Below are 16,393 nucleotides of genomic sequence, written 5' to 3'. Positions count from 1 at the left end.
CATTTCAGGCTTCAAACATAAAGATATAAAACTGTATTTTTTTGTGAAGAATCAACAACAAGTGGGACACAATCATGAAGTGGAACGACATTTATTGGATATTTCAAACTTTTTTAACAAATCAAAAACTGAAAAATTGGGCGTGCAAAATTATTCAGCCCCATTAAGTTAATACTTTGTAGCGCCACCTTTTGCTGCGATTACAGCTGTAAGTCGCTTGGGGTATGCCTCTATCAGTTTTGCACATCGAGAGACTGAAATTTTTTCCCATTCCTCCTTGCAAAACAGCTCGAGCTCAGTGAGGTTGGATGGAGAGCATTTGTGAACAGCAGTTTTCAGTTCTTTCCACAGATTCTCGATTGGATTCAGGTCTGGACTTTGACTTGGCCATTCTAACACCTGGATATGTTTATTTTTGAACCATTCCATTGTAGATTTTGCTTTATGTTTTGGATCATTGTCTTGTTGGAAGACAAATCTCCGTCCCAGTCTATGGTCTTTTGCAGACTCCATCAGGTTTTCTTCCAGAATGGTCCTGTATTTGGCTCCATCCATCTTCCCATCAATTTTAACCATCTTCCCTGTCCCTGCTGAAGAAAAGCAGGCCCAAACCATGATGCTGCCACCACCATGTTTGACAGTGGGGATGGTGTGTTCAGCTGTGTTGCTTTTACGCCAAACATAATGTTTTGCATTGTTGCCAAAAAGTTCAATTTTGGTTTCATCTCACCAGAGCACCTTCTTCCACATGTTTGGTGTGTCTCCCAGATGGCTAGTGGCAAACTTTAAACAACACTTTTTATGGATATCTTTAAGAAATGGCTTTCTTCTTGCCACTCTTCCATAAAGGCCAGATTTGTGCAATATATGACTGTTTGTTGTCCTATGGACAGAGTCTCCCACCTCAGCTGTAGATCTCTGCAGTTCATCCAGAGTGATCATGGGCCTCTTGTCTGCATCTCTGATCAGTCTTTTCCTTGTATGAGCTGAAAGTTTAGAGGGACGGCCAGGTCTTGGTAGATTTGCAGTGGTCTGATACTCCTTCCATTTCAATATTATCACTTGCACAGTGCTCCTTGGGATGTTTAAAGCTTGGGAAATCTTTTTGTATCCAAATCCGGCTTTAAACTTCTTCACAACAGTATCTCGGACCTGCCTGGTGTGTTCCTTGTTCTTCATGATGCGCTCTGCGCTTTTAACGGACCTCTGAGACTATCACAGTGCAGGTGCATTTATACGGAGACTTGATTACACACAGGTGGATTGTATTTATCCTCATTATTCATTTAGGTCAAAAATGGATCATTCAGAGATCCTCACTGAACTTCTGGAGAGAGTTTGCTGCACTGAAAGTAAATTGGCTGAATAATTTTGCACGCCCAATTTTTCAGTTTTTGATTTGTTAAAAAAGTTTGAAATATCCAATAAATGTCGTTCCACTTCATGATTGTGTCCCACTTGTTGTTGATTCTTCACAAAAAAATACAGTTTTATATCTTTATGTTTGAATTCTGAAATGTGGCAAAAGGTCGCAAAGTTCAAGGGGGCCGAATACTTTCGCAAGGCACTGTATATATATATAAAATATACACACAGACAAAAGTATGTGGACACCGGTTCAAATTAGTGGATTCGGCTATTTCAGCCACACCTGTTGCTGACAGGTGTATAACATCTGGGCACACAGCCATTCAATCTCCATAGACAAACATTGTCAGTAGAATGGGCTGTACTGAAGAGCTCAGTGACATTCAACGTGGCACCGTCAGAGGACGGCACCTTTCCAGCAAGTCAGTTCGTCAAATCTCTGCCCTGCCGCCATTGGACTCTGGAAAACGTGTTCTCTGCCATGATGAATTACGCTTCACCATTTGGCAGTCTGACAGATGAATCTGGGTTTGGCGGATGCCAGGAGAACGCTACCTGCCCAACTGCATAGTGCCAACTGTCAAGTTTGGTGGAGGAGGAATAATGGTCTGGGGCTGTTTTTCATGGTTCGGGCCCCTTAGTTCCAGTGAAGGAAAATCTTAACGCTACAACACACAATGACATTCTAGATGATTCTGTGCTTCTACCTTTATGGCAACAGTTTGGGGAAGGTCCTTTCCTGTTTCAGCATGACAATGCCCCCGTGCACAAAGCGAGGTCCATACAGAAATGGTTTGTCGAGATCGGTGTGGAAGAACTTGACTGGCCTGCACAGACCCTGACCTCAACCCCATCAAACACCTTCGGGATGAATTGGAACGCTGACTGTGAGTGAGGACTAATCGCCCAACATCAGTGCCCGACCTCACTAATGCTCTTGTGGCTGAATGGAAGCAAGTCCCAGCAGCAAAGTTCCAACATCTAGTGGAAAGCATTCCCAGAAGAGTGGAGGCTGTTATAGCAGCAATGTTCCAACATCTAGTGGAAAGCCTTCCCAGAAGAGTGGAGGCTGTTATAGCAGCAAAGGGGGGACCAACTCCATATTAATGCACATGATTTTGGAATGAGATGTTTGACAAGCAGGTGTCCACGTACTTTTGGTCATGTAGTTTACGTCAGTCACTCAATTAGTCCCTGTCAGCTCCATTTTAGACAGCTAACTAAACTTAGTAACCAGCTAACTAAACTTAGTAACCAGCTAACTAAACTTAGTAACCAGCTAACTAAGTAACCAGCTAACTAAGTAACCAGCTAACTAAACTTAGTCACCAGCTAACTAAACTTAGTAATCAAGGTCGAAATAGCGTCCAGAGATCCTCATTGATTTTGTTAGTCAGTCTCACTCAGATATCATATTAAAAACTGAAAACATTTCTCTCCACCCCATGGCAAAATATGTAGAATTGCAGCAAACTGGCTTTAAAACTGCAACATTTTCAGATGTTTTGTGGCCCTCACCACCATCAAATCTTAAGTAGAGTATAGCAGAGGAGAGTGGAATAGGGTAGATTGTCTGTTCTATGACGACCTCTGACCTGTGAGTTGGTTGCCGTAGGGATGGGTTGTGACATGGGCGTACTCTCCCATCTCTTCTGGCTCAACTCCTCGGTCAGCCTCCGGAAGAACTACCCGCAGACAGACAGACACAGACACCATGATGGCTCAGACTCAGTATAGAAAAACAAACACGGTGCCATTTTGGCTCTAAATCAGCACGTATCGGACGACAGTTTCACTCACTGCTCATTCGATGGTATTTTCCATTCGTGTACATTCACATTTCAGTCATTCAGCAGATGCTCTTATCCAGAGAGACTTACAGGGATTAATTAGGGTTAAGTCCCCATCGCTCAAGGAAACAGACCGATTTTTTTTTCACCTCGGGGATTGGAACCAGTGACCTTTCGGTTAAGGTCTGTTCACGCGATTAACAACTGAGCCACATAAGGCCAATCACATATCTACAGAGTCACGAGGCAGTATCCAATGTTACTACTCTCATAAAATATTTACTGTGTCACTAGGCAGTATCCAATGTTACTACTCTCATAAAATATTTACTGTGTCACTAGGCAGTATCCAATGGTACTACTATCATTGTGTCACTAGGCAGTATCCAATGGTACTACTATCATTGTGTCACTAGGCAGTATCCAATGGTACTACTATCATAGTGTCACTAGGCAGTATCCAATGGTACTACTATCATAGTGTCACTAGGCAGTATCCAATGGTACTACTCTAAATACATATTTACAGTGTCACTAGGCAGTATCCAATGGTACTACTCTCATAGTGTCACTAGGCAGTATCCAATGGTACTACTCTCATAGTGTCACTAGGCAGTATCCAATGGTACTACTCTCATAGTGTCACTAGGCAGTATCCAATGGTACTACTCTCATTACATATTTACAGTGTCACTAGGCAGTATCCAATGGTACTACACTGATAGTGTCACTAGGCAGTATCCAATGGTACTACTCTCATTACATATTTACAGTGTCACTAGGCAGTATACATTGGTACTACTCTCATTACATATTTACAGTGTCACTAGGCAGTATCCAATGGTACTACTCTCATAGTGTCACTAGGTAGTATCCAATGGTACTACTCTCAGTGTCACTAGGCAGTATCCAATGGTACTACTCTCATAGTGTCACTAGGCAGTATCCAATGGTACTACTCTCATAGTGTCACTAGCCAGTATCCAATGGTACTACTCTCATTACATATTTACAGTGTCACTAGGCAGTATCAATGGTACTACTCTCATTACATATTTACAGTGTCACTAGCAAGTATGCAATGGTACTACTCTCATAGTGTCACTAGGCAGTATCCAATAGTACTACTCTCATTACATATTTACAGTGTCACTAGCAAGTATGCAATGGTACTTCTCTCATAGTGTCACTAGGCAGTATCCAATGGTACTACTCTCATAGTGTCACTAGGCAGTATCCAATAGTACTACTCTCATTACATATTTACAGTGTCACTAGCAAGTATGCAATGGTACTTCTCTCATAGTGTCACTAGGCAGTATCCAATGGTACTACTCTCATTACATATTTACAGTGTCACTAGGCAGTATCCAAGGTACTACTCTCATAGTGTCACTAGGCAGTATCCAATGGTACTACTCTCATTACATATTTACAGTGTCACTAGGCAGTATCCAATGGTACTACTCTCATAGTGTCACTAGGCAGTATCCATGGTACTTCTCTCATAGTGTCACTAGGCAGTATCCAATGGTACTACTATCATTGTGTCACTAGGCAGTATCCAATGGTACTACTCTCATAGTGTCACTAGGCAGTATCCAATGGTACTACTCTCATTACATATTTACAGTGTCACTAGGCAGTATCCAATGGTACTACTATCCTTGTGTCACTAGGCAGTATCCATGGTACTTCTCTCATAGTGTCACTAGGCAGTATCCAATGGTACTACTATCATTGTGTCACTAGGCAGTATCCATGGTACTACTCTCATAGTGTCACTAGGCAGTATCCAATGGTACTACTCTCATTACATATTTACAGTGTCACTAGGCAGTATCCAATGGTACTACTATCCTTGTGTCACTAGGCAGTATCCATGGTACTTCTCTCATAGTGTCACTAGGCAGTATCCAATGGTACTACTCTCATAGTGTCACTAGGCAGTATCCAATGGAACTTCTCTCATAGTATCACTAGGCAGTATCCAATGGTACTTCTCTCATAGTGTCACTAGGCAGTATCCAATGGTACTTCTCTCATAGTGTCACTAGGCAGTATCCAATGGTACTACTCTCATAGTGTCACTAGGCAGTATCCAATGGTACTTCTCTCATAGTGTCACTAGGCAGTATCCAATGGTACTTCTCTCATAGTGTCACTAGGCAGTATCCAATGGTACTACGCTCATAGTGTCACTAGGCAGTATCCAATGGTACTTCTCTCATAGAGTCACTAGGCAGTATCCAATGGTACTACTCTCATAGTGTCACTAGGCAGTATCCAATGGTACTACGCTCATTACATATTTACAGTGTCACTAGGCAGTATCCAATGGTACTACTCTCATAGTGTCACTAGGCAGTATCCAATGGTACTACTCTCATAGTGTCACTAGGCAGTATCCAATGGTACTACTCTCATAGAGTCACTAGGCAGTATCCAATGGTACTACTCTCATTACATATTTACAGTGTCACTAGGCAGTATCAATGGTACTACTCTCATTACATATTTACAGTGTCACTAGCAAGTATGCAATGGTACTACTCTCATAGTGTCACTAGGCAGTATCCAATGGTACTACTATCATTGTGTCACTAGGCAGTATTCAAGGTACTACTCTCATAGTGTCACTAGGCAGTATCCAATGGTACTACTCTCATTACATATTTACAGTGTCACTAGGCAGTATCCAATGGTACTACTCTCATAGTGTCACTAGGCAGTATCCAATGGTACTACTATCATAGTGTCACTAGGCAGTATCCAATGGTACTACTATCATAGTGTCACTAGGCAGTATCCAATGGTACTACTATCCTTGTGTCACTAGGCAGTATCCAATGGTACTACTCTCATAGTGTCACTAGCCAGTATCCATGGTACTACTCTCATAGTGTCACTAGGCAGTATCCATGGTACTACTCTCATAGTGTCACTAGGCAGTATCCAATGGTACTACTCTCATAGTGTCACTAGCCAGTATCCATGGTACTACTCTCATAGTGTCACTAGGCAGTATCCATGGTACTACTCTCATAGTGTCACTAGGCAGTATCCAATGGTACTACTCTCATAGTGTCACTAGGCAGTATCCAATGGTACTACTCTCATAGTGTCACTAGGCAGTATCCAATGGTACTACTCTCATAGTGTCACTAGGCAGTATCCAATGGTACTACTCTCATAGTGTCACTAGGCAGTATCCATGGTACTACTCTCATAGTGTCACTAGGCAGTATCCAAGGTACTACTCTCATAGTGTCACTAGGCAGTATCCAATGGTACTACTCTCATAGTGTCACTAGGCAGTATCCAATGGTACTACTCTCATTGCATATTTACAGTGTCACTAGCCAGTATCCAATGGTACTACTCTCATAGTGTCACTAGGCAGTATCCAATGGTACTACTCTCATAGTGTCACTAGGCAGTATCCAATGGTACTACTCTCATAGTGTCACTAGGCAGTATCCAATGGTACTACTCTCATTGCATATTTACAGTGTCACTAGCCAGTATCCAATGGTACTACTCTCATAGTGTCACTAGGCAGTATCCAATGTTACTACTCTCATAAAATATTTACTGTGTCACTAGGCAGTATCCAATGGTACTACTATCATTGTGTCACTAGGCAGTATCCAATGGTACTACTATCATTGTGTCACTAGGCAGTATCCAATGGTACTACTATCATAGTGTCACTAGGCAGTATCCAATGGTACTACTATCATAGTGTCACTAGGCAGTATCCAATGGTACTACTCTAAATACATATTTACAGTGTCACTAGGCAGTATCCAATGGTACTACTCTCATAGTGTCACTAGGCAGTATCCAATGGTACTACTCTCATAGTGTCACTAGGCAGTATCCAATGGTACTACTCTCATAGTGTCACTAGGCAGTATCCAATGGTACTACTCTCATTACATATTTACAGTGTCACTAGGCAGTATCCAATGGTACTACACTGATAGTGTCACTAGGCAGTATCCAATGGTACTACTCTCATTACATATTTACAGTGTCACTAGGCAGTATACATTGGTACTACTCTCATTACATATTTACAGTGTCACTAGGCAGTATCCAATGGTACTACTCTCATAGTGTCACTAGGTAGTATCCAATGGTACTACTCTCAGTGTCACTAGGCAGTATCCAATGGTACTACTCTCATAGTGTCACTAGGCAGTATCCAATGGTACTACTCTCATAGTGTCACTAGGCAGTATCCAATGGTACTACTCTCAGTGTCACTACATATCCAATTACAGTGTCACTAGGCAGTATCCAATGGTACTACTCTCATTACATATTTACAGTGTCACTAGCAGTATGCAATGGTACTACTCTCATAGTGTCACTAGGCAGTATCCAATGGTACTACTCTCATTACATATTTACAGTGTCACTAGGCAAGTATGCAATGGTACTTCTCTCATAGTGTCACTAGGCAGTATCCAATGGTACTACTCTCATAGTGTCACTAGGCAGTATCCAATGGTACTACTCTCATTACATATTTACAGTGTCACTAGCAAGTATGCAATGGTACTTCTCTCATAGTGTCACTAGGCAGTATCCAATGGTACTACTCTCATTACATATTTACAGTGTCACTAGGCAGTATCCAAGGTACTACTCTCATAGTGTCACTAGGCAGTATCCAATGGTACTACTCTCATTACATATTTACAGTGTCACTAGGCAGTATCCAATGGTACTACTCTCATAGTGTCACTAGGCAGTATCCATGGTACTTCTCTCATAGTGTCACTAGGCAGTATCCAATGGTACTACTATCATTGTGTCACTAGGCAGTATCCAATGGTACTACTCTCATAGTGTCACTAGGCAGTATCCAATGGTACTACTCTCATTACATATTTACAGTGTCACTAGGCAGTATCCAATGGTACTACTATCCTTGTGTCACTAGGCAGTATCCATGGTACTTCTCTCATAGTGTCACTAGGCAGTATCCAATGGTACTACTATCATAGTGTCACTAGGCAGTATCCATGGTACTACTCTCATAGTGTCACTAGGCAGTATCCAATGGTACTACTCTCATTACATATTTACAGTGTCACTAGGCAGTATCCAATGGTACTACTCTCATAGTGTCACTAGGCAGTATCCATGGTACTTCTCTCATAGTGTCACTAGGCAGTATCCAATGGTACTACTCTCATTGTGTCACTAGGCAGTATCCAATGGTACTTCTCTCATAGTGTCACTAGGCAGTATCCAATGGTACTTCTCTCATAGTGTCACTAGGCAGTATCCAATGGTACTTCTCTCATAGTGTCACTAGGCAGTATCCAATGGTACTACTCTCAGTATAGTGTCACTAGGCAGTATCCAATGGTACTTCTCTCATAGTGTCACTAGGCAGTATCCAATGGTACTTCTCTCATAGTGTCACTAGGCAGTATCCAATGGTACTACGCTCATAGTGTCACTAGGCAGTATCCAATGGTACTTCTCTCATAGTGTCACTAGGCAGTATCCAATGGTACTACTCTCATAGTGTCACTAGGCAGTATCCAATGGTACTACGCTCATTACATATTTACAGTGTCACTAGGCAGTATCCAATGGTACTACTCTCATAGTGTCACTAGGCAGTATCCAATGGTACTACTCTCATAGTGTCACTAGGCAGTATCCAATGGTACTACTCTCATAGTGTCACTAGGCAGTATCCAATGGTACTACTCTCATTACATATTTACAGTGTCACTAGGCAGTATCCAATGGTACTACTCTCATTACATATTTACAGTGTCACTAGCAAGTATGCAATGGTACTACTCTCATAGTGTCACTAGGCAGTATCCAATGGTACTACTATCATTGTGTCACTAGGCAGTATCCAAGGTACTACTCTCATAGTGTCACTAGGCAGTATCCAATGGTACTACTCTCATTACATATTTACAGTGTCACTAGGCAGTATCCAATGGTACTACTCTCATAGTGTCACTAGGCAGTATCCAATGGTACTACTATCATAGTGTCACTAGGCAGTATCCAATGGTACTACTATCATAGTGTCACTAGGCAGTATCCAATGGTACTACTCTCATAGTGTCACTAGGCAGTATCCAATGGTACTACTCTCTCATAGTGTCACTAGGCAGTATCCAATGGTACTACTCTCATAGTGTCACTAGGCAGTATCCAATGGTACTACTCTCATAGTGTCACTAGGCAGTATCCAATGGTACTACTCTCATAGTGTCACTAGGCAGTATCCAATGGTACTACTCTCATAGTGTCACTAGGCAGTATCCATGGTACTACTCTCATAGTGTCACTAGGCAGTATCCAATGGTACTACTCTCATAGTGTCACTAGGCAGTATCCAATGGTACTACTCTCATAGTGTCACTAGGCAGTATCCAATGGTACTACTCTCATAGTGTCACTAGGCAGTATCCAATGGTACTACTCTCATAGTGTCACTAGGCAGTATCCATGGTACTACTCTCATAGTGTCACTAGGCAGTATCCAAGGTACTACTCTCATAGTGTCACTAGGCAGTATCCAATGGTACTACTCTCATAGTGTCACTAGGCAGTATCCAATGGTACTACTCTCATTGCATATTTACAGTGTCACTAGCCAGTATCCAATGGTACTACTCTCATAGTGTCACTAGGCAGTATCCAATGGTACTACTCTCATAGTGTCACTAGGCAGTATCCAATGGTACTACTCTCATAGTGTCACTAGGCAGTATCCAATGGTACTACTCTCATTGCATATTTACAGTGTCACTAGCCAGTATCCAATGGTACTACTCTCATAGTGTCACTAGGCAGTATCCAATGGTACTACTCTCATATGGTCACTAGGCAGTATCCAATGGTACTACTCTCATAGTGTCACTAGGCAGTATCCAATGGTACTACTCTCATAGTGTCACTAGGCAGTATCCAATGGTACTACTCTCATAGTGTCACTAGCCAGTATCCAATGGTACTACTCTCATAGTGTCACTAGGCAGTATCCAATGGTACTACTCTCATAGTGTCACTAGGCAGTATCCAATGGTACTACGCTCATTACATATTTACAGTGTCACTAGGCAGTATCCAATGGTACTACTCTCATAGTGTCACTAGGCAGTATCCAATGGTACTACTCTCATAGTGTCACTAGGCAGTATCCAATGGTACTACTCTCAGAGTCACTAGGCAGTATCCAATGGTACTACTCTCATTACATATTTACAGTGTCACTAGGCAGTATCAATGGTACTACTCTCATTACATATTTACAGTGTCACTAGCAAGTATGCAATGGTACTACTCTCATAGTGTCACTAGGCAGTATCCAATGGTACTACTATCATTGTGTCACTAGGCAGTATTCAAGGTACTACTCTCATAGTGTCACTAGGCAGTATCCAATGGTACTACTCTCATTACATATTTACAGTGTCACTAGGCAGTATCCAATGGTACTACTCTCATAGTGTCACTAGGCAGTATCCAATGGTACTACTATCATAGTGTCACTAGGCAGTATCCAATGGTACTACTATCATAGTGTCACTAGGCAGTATCCAATGGTACTACTATCCTTGTGTCACTAGGCAGTATCCAATGGTACTACTCTCATAGTGTCACTAGCCAGTATCCATGGTACTACTCTCATAGTGTCACTAGGCAGTATCCATGGTACTACTCTCATAGTGTCACTAGGCAGTATCCAATGGTACTACTCTCATAGTGTCACTAGCCAGTATCCATGGTACTACTCTCATAGTGTCACTAGGCAGTATCCATGGTACTACTCTCATAGTGTCACTAGGCAGTATCCAATGGTACTACTCTCATAGTGTCACTAGGCAGTATCCAATGGTACTACTCTCATAGTGTCACTAGGCAGTATCCAATGGTACTACTCTCATAGTGTCACTAGGCAGTATCCAATGGTACTACTCTCATAGTGTCACTAGGCAGTATCCATGGTACTACTCTCATAGTGTCACTAGGCAGTATCCAAGGTACTACTCTCATAGTGTCACTAGGCAGTATCCAATGGTACTACTCTCATAGTGTCACTAGGCAGTATCCAATGGTACTACTCTCATTGCATATTTACAGTGTCACTAGCCAGTATCCAATGGTACTACTCTCATAGTGTCACTAGGCAGTATCCAATGGTACTACTCTCATAGTGTCACTAGGCAGTATCCAATGGTACTACTCTCATAGTGTCACTAGGCAGTATCCAATGGTACTACTCTCATTGCATATTTACAGTGTCACTAGCCAGTATCCAATGGTACTACTCTCATAGTGTCACTAGGCAGTATCCAATGGTACTACTCTCATATACTCTCATAGTGTCACTAGGCAGTATCCAATGGTACTACTAGTGTCACTAGGCAGTATCCAATGGTACTACTCTCATAGTGTCACTAGGCAGTATCCAATGGTACTACTATCATTGTGTCACTAGGCAGTATCCAATGGTACTACTCTCATAGTGTCACTAGGCAGTATCCAATGGTACTACTATCATAGTGTCACTAGGCAGTATCCAATGGTACTACTCTAAATACATATTTACAGTGTCACTAGGCAGTATCCAATGGTACTACTCTCATAGTGTCACTAGGCAGTATCCAATGGTACTACTCTCATAGTGTCACTAGGCAGTATCCAATGGTACTACTCTCATAGTGTCACTAGGCAGTATCCAATGGTACTACTCTCATTACATATTTACAGTGTCACTAGGCAGTATCCAATGGTACTACTCTGATAGTGTCACTAGGCAGTATCCAATGGTACTACTCATAGTGTCACTAGGCAGTACATGGTACTTTACAGTGTCACTAGGCAGTATACATTGGTACTACTCTCATTACATATTTACAGTGTCACTAGGCAGTATCCAATGGTACTACTCTCATAGTGTCACTAGGTAGTATCCAATGGTACTACTCTGTGTCACTAGGCAGTATCCAATGGTACTACTCTCATAGTGTCACTAGGCAGTATCCAATGGTACTACTCTCATAGTGTCACTAGCCAGTATCCAATGGTACTACTCTCATTACATATTTACAGTGTCACTAGGCAGTATCAATGGTACTACTCTCATTACATATTTACAGTGTCACTAGCAAGTATGCAATGGTACTACTCTCATAGTGTCACTAGGCAGTATCCAATAGTACTACTCTCATTACATATTTACAGTGTCACTAGCAAGTATGCAATGGTACTTCTCTCATAGTGTCACTAGGCAGTATCCAATGGTACTACTCTCATAGTGTCACTAGGCAGTATCCAATAGTACTACTCTCATTACATATTTACAGTGTCACTAGCAAGTATGCAATGGTACTTCTCTCATAGTGTCACTAGGCAGTATCCAATGGTACTACTCTCATTACATATTTACAGTGTCACTAGGCAGTATCCAAGGTACTACTCTCATAGTGTCACTAGGCAGTATCCAATGGTACTACTCTCATTACATATTTACAGTGTCACTAGGCAGTATCCAATGGTACTACTCTCATAGTGTCACTAGGCAGTATCCAATGGTACTTCTCTCATAGTGTCACTAGGCAGTATCCAATGGTACTACTATCATTGTGTCACTAGGCAGTATCCAATGGTACTACTCTCATAGTGTCACTAGGCAGTATCCAATGGTACTACTCTCATTACATATTTACAGTGTCACTAGGCAGTATCCAATGGTACTACTATCCTTGTGTCACTAGGCAGTATCCATGGTACTTCTCTCATAGTGTCACTAGGCAGTATCCAATGGTACTACTATCATTGTGTCACTAGGCAGTATCCATGGTACTACTCTCATAGTGTCACTAGGCAGTATCCAATGGTACTACTCTCATTACATATTTACAGTGTCACTAGGCAGTATCCAATGGTACTACTATCCTTGTGTCACTAGGCAGTATCCATGGTACTTCTCTCATAGTGTCACTAGGCAGTATCCAATGGTACTACTCTCATAGTGTCACTAGGCAGTATCCAATGGAACTTCTCTCATAGTATCACTAGGCAGTATCCAATGGTACTTCTCTCATAGTGTCACTAGGCAGTATCCAATGGTACTTCTCTCATAGTGTCACTAGGCAGTATCCAATGGTACTACTCTCATAGTGTCACTAGGCAGTATCCAATGGTACTTCTCTCATAGTGTCACTAGGCAGTATCCAATGGTACTTCTCTCATAGTGTCACTAGGCAGTATCCAATGGTACTACGCTCATAGTGTCACTAGGCAGTATCCAATGGTACTTCTCTCATAGAGTCACTAGGCAGTATCCAATGGTACTACTCTCATAGTGTCACTAGGCAGTATCCAATGGTACTACGCTCATTACATATTTACAGTGTCACTAGGCAGTATCCAATGGTACTACTCTCATAGTGTCACTAGGCAGTATCCAATGGTACTACTCTCATAGTGTCACTAGGCAGTATCCAATGGTACTACTCTCATAGAGTCACTAGGCAGTATCCAATGGTACTACTCTCATTACATATTTACAGTGTCACTAGGCAGTATCAATGGTACTACTCTCATTACATATTTACAGTGTCACTAGCAAGTATGCAATGGTACTACTCTCATAGTGTCACTAGGCAGTATCCAATGGTACTACTATCATTGTGTCACTAGGCAGTATTCAAGGTACTACTCTCATAGTGTCACTAGGCAGTATCCAATGGTACTACTCTCATTACATATTTACAGTGTCACTAGGCAGTATCCAATGGTACTACTCTCATAGTGTCACTAGGCAGTATCCAATGGTACTACTATCATAGTGTCACTAGGCAGTATCCAATGGTACTACTATCATAGTGTCACTAGGCAGTATCCAATGGTACTACTATCCTTGTGTCACTAGGCAGTATCCAATGGTACTACTCTCATAGTGTCACTAGCCAGTATCCATGGTACTACTCTCATAGTGTCACTAGGCAGTATCCATGGTACTACTCTCATAGTGTCACTAGGCAGTATCCAATGGGTCACTAGCCAGTATCCATGGTACTACTCTCATAGTGTCACTAGGCAGTATCCAATGGTACTACTCTCATAGTGTCACTAGGCAGTATCCAATGGTACTACTCTCATAGTGTCACTAGGCAGTATCCAATGGTACTACTCTCATAGGTCACTAGCCAGTATCCATGGTACTACTCTCATAGTGTCACTAGGCAGTATCCATGGTACTACTCTCATAGTGTCACTAGGCAGTATCCAATGGTACTACTCTCATAGTGTCACTAGGCAGTATCCAATGGTACTACTCTCATAGTGTCACTAGGCAGTATCCAATGGTACTACTCTCATAGTGTCACTAGGCAGTATCCAATGGTACTACTCTCATAGTGTCACTAGGCAGTATCCATGGTACTACTCTCATAGTGTCACTAGGCAGTATCCAAGGTACTACTCTCATAGTGTCACTAGGCAGTATCCAATGGTACTACTCTCATAGTGTCACTAGGCAGTATCCAATGGTACTACTCTCATTGCATATTTACAGTGTCACTAGCCAGTATCCAATGGTACTACTCTCATAGTGTCACTAGGCAGTATCCAATGGTACTACTCTCATAGTGTCACTAGGCAGTATCCAATGGTACTACTCTCATAGTGTCACTAGGCAGTATCCAATGGTACTACTCTCATTGCATATTTACAGTGTCACTAGCCAGTATCCAATGGTACTACTCTCATAGTGTCACTAGGCAGTATCCAATGGTACTACTCTCATAGTGTCACTAGGCAGTATCCAATGGTACTACTCTCATAGTGTCACTAGGCAGTATCCAATGGTACTACTCTCATAGTGTCACTAGGCAGTATCCAATGGTACTACTCTCATAGTGTCACTAGCCAGTATCCAATGGTACTACTCTCATAGTGTCACTAGGCAGTATCCAATGGTACTACTCTCATAGTGTCACTAGGCAGTATCCAATGGTACTACTCTCATAGTGTCACTAGCCAGTATCCAATGGTACTACTCTCATAGTGTCACTAGCCAGTATCCAATGGTACTACTCTCATAGTGTCACTAGCCAGTATCCAATGGTACTACTCTCAGTGTCACTAGGCAGTATCCAATGGTACTACTCTCATAGTGTCACTAGCCAGTATCCAATGGTACTACTCTCATAGTGTCACTAGCCAGTATCCAATGGTACTACTCTCATAGTGTCACTAGCCAGTATCCAATGGTACTACTCTCATTACATATTTACAGAAGGAATAATACTATAATATAAATAATAACAATAATACTATACTGGTAAATAATACTATAACATAATACTACAATAGTAATAATACGAATACTATAATAACAATAATACTGTAATAGTAGTAATAATACTGTAATAATAATAATACCAATAATACTATAACAGTATTAATAATACTACTATAGTAGTAATACAGGTAATAATACTATAGTAGTAATAATAGTAATACTACTATACTAGTAATATTATATTTCTATAATAATAATAATAATAATAATAATAATAATAATAATAGTACTAACAATAATGATAACACTATAATAGTAATAATAATATTAAATGACTACTACCTCTATCTGTCCATGCTCTTTGAAGGACAGTTTGAAGTAGGAGAACTTGCTCTGCTGGTAGGGTCCTGGCTCCTTATTGGCCGGGGAAGCGTGCAGGTGGACCACTATCTTGGCACTGCAGCGTCAGATACAGAGAGAGAGAAAGAGAGAGAGAGAGAGAGAGAGAGAGAGAGGATGTGCTGTCATAGATCAATGATGAAAGCATAGTCAAGAGAGAGGGGAGGTTCTGCCATATATCAATGATGAAAGCATAGCCATGAGAGAGGAGGTTCTGCCATATATCAATGATGAAAGCATAGTCAAGAGAGAGAGATGATGTTCTGTCATAGATCAATGATGAAAGCATAGCCATGAGAGAGGGGAGGTTCTGCCATATATCAATGATGAAAGCATAGTCAAGAGAGAGGGGAGGTTCTGCCACATATCAATGATGAAAGCATAGTCAAGAGAGAGAGATGATGTTCTGTCATATATCAATGATGAAAGCATAGTCAAGAGAGAGAGGGGAGGTTCTGCCATAGATCAATGATGAAAGCATAGCCATGAGAGAGGGGAGGTTCTGCCATATATCAATGATGAAAGCATA

General features: G+C 41.4%; 1 protein-coding gene across 1 annotated transcript in view; it reads right to left on the bottom strand.

The window, feature by feature from the left end:
• LOC139388341 (vacuolar protein sorting 36 homolog) overlaps positions 1 to 16,393 on the bottom strand; it is a 54,947-nt gene that overhangs the window by 35,784 nt on the left and 2,770 nt on the right. The window contains exons 4-5 of the mRNA XM_071134955.1: positions 15,808 to 15,922; positions 2,964 to 3,053 (exon numbers count right to left, since the gene is read on the bottom strand). Of these exons, the coding sequence (XP_070991056.1) occupies positions 2,964 to 3,053; positions 15,808 to 15,922 (205 nt within the window). The remainder of the gene's footprint in view (positions 1 to 2,963; positions 3,054 to 15,807; positions 15,923 to 16,393) is intronic.

This window comes from Oncorhynchus clarkii, chromosome 29 (genome assembly GCF_045791955.1).
Source record: "Oncorhynchus clarkii lewisi isolate Uvic-CL-2024 chromosome 29, UVic_Ocla_1.0, whole genome shotgun sequence".
Lineage (NCBI taxonomy): Eukaryota > Metazoa > Chordata > Actinopteri > Salmoniformes > Salmonidae > Oncorhynchus > Oncorhynchus clarkii.
Note: the sequence above shows the minus strand (reverse complement) of the source record. Positions and strands in the feature narration are given on the sequence as shown.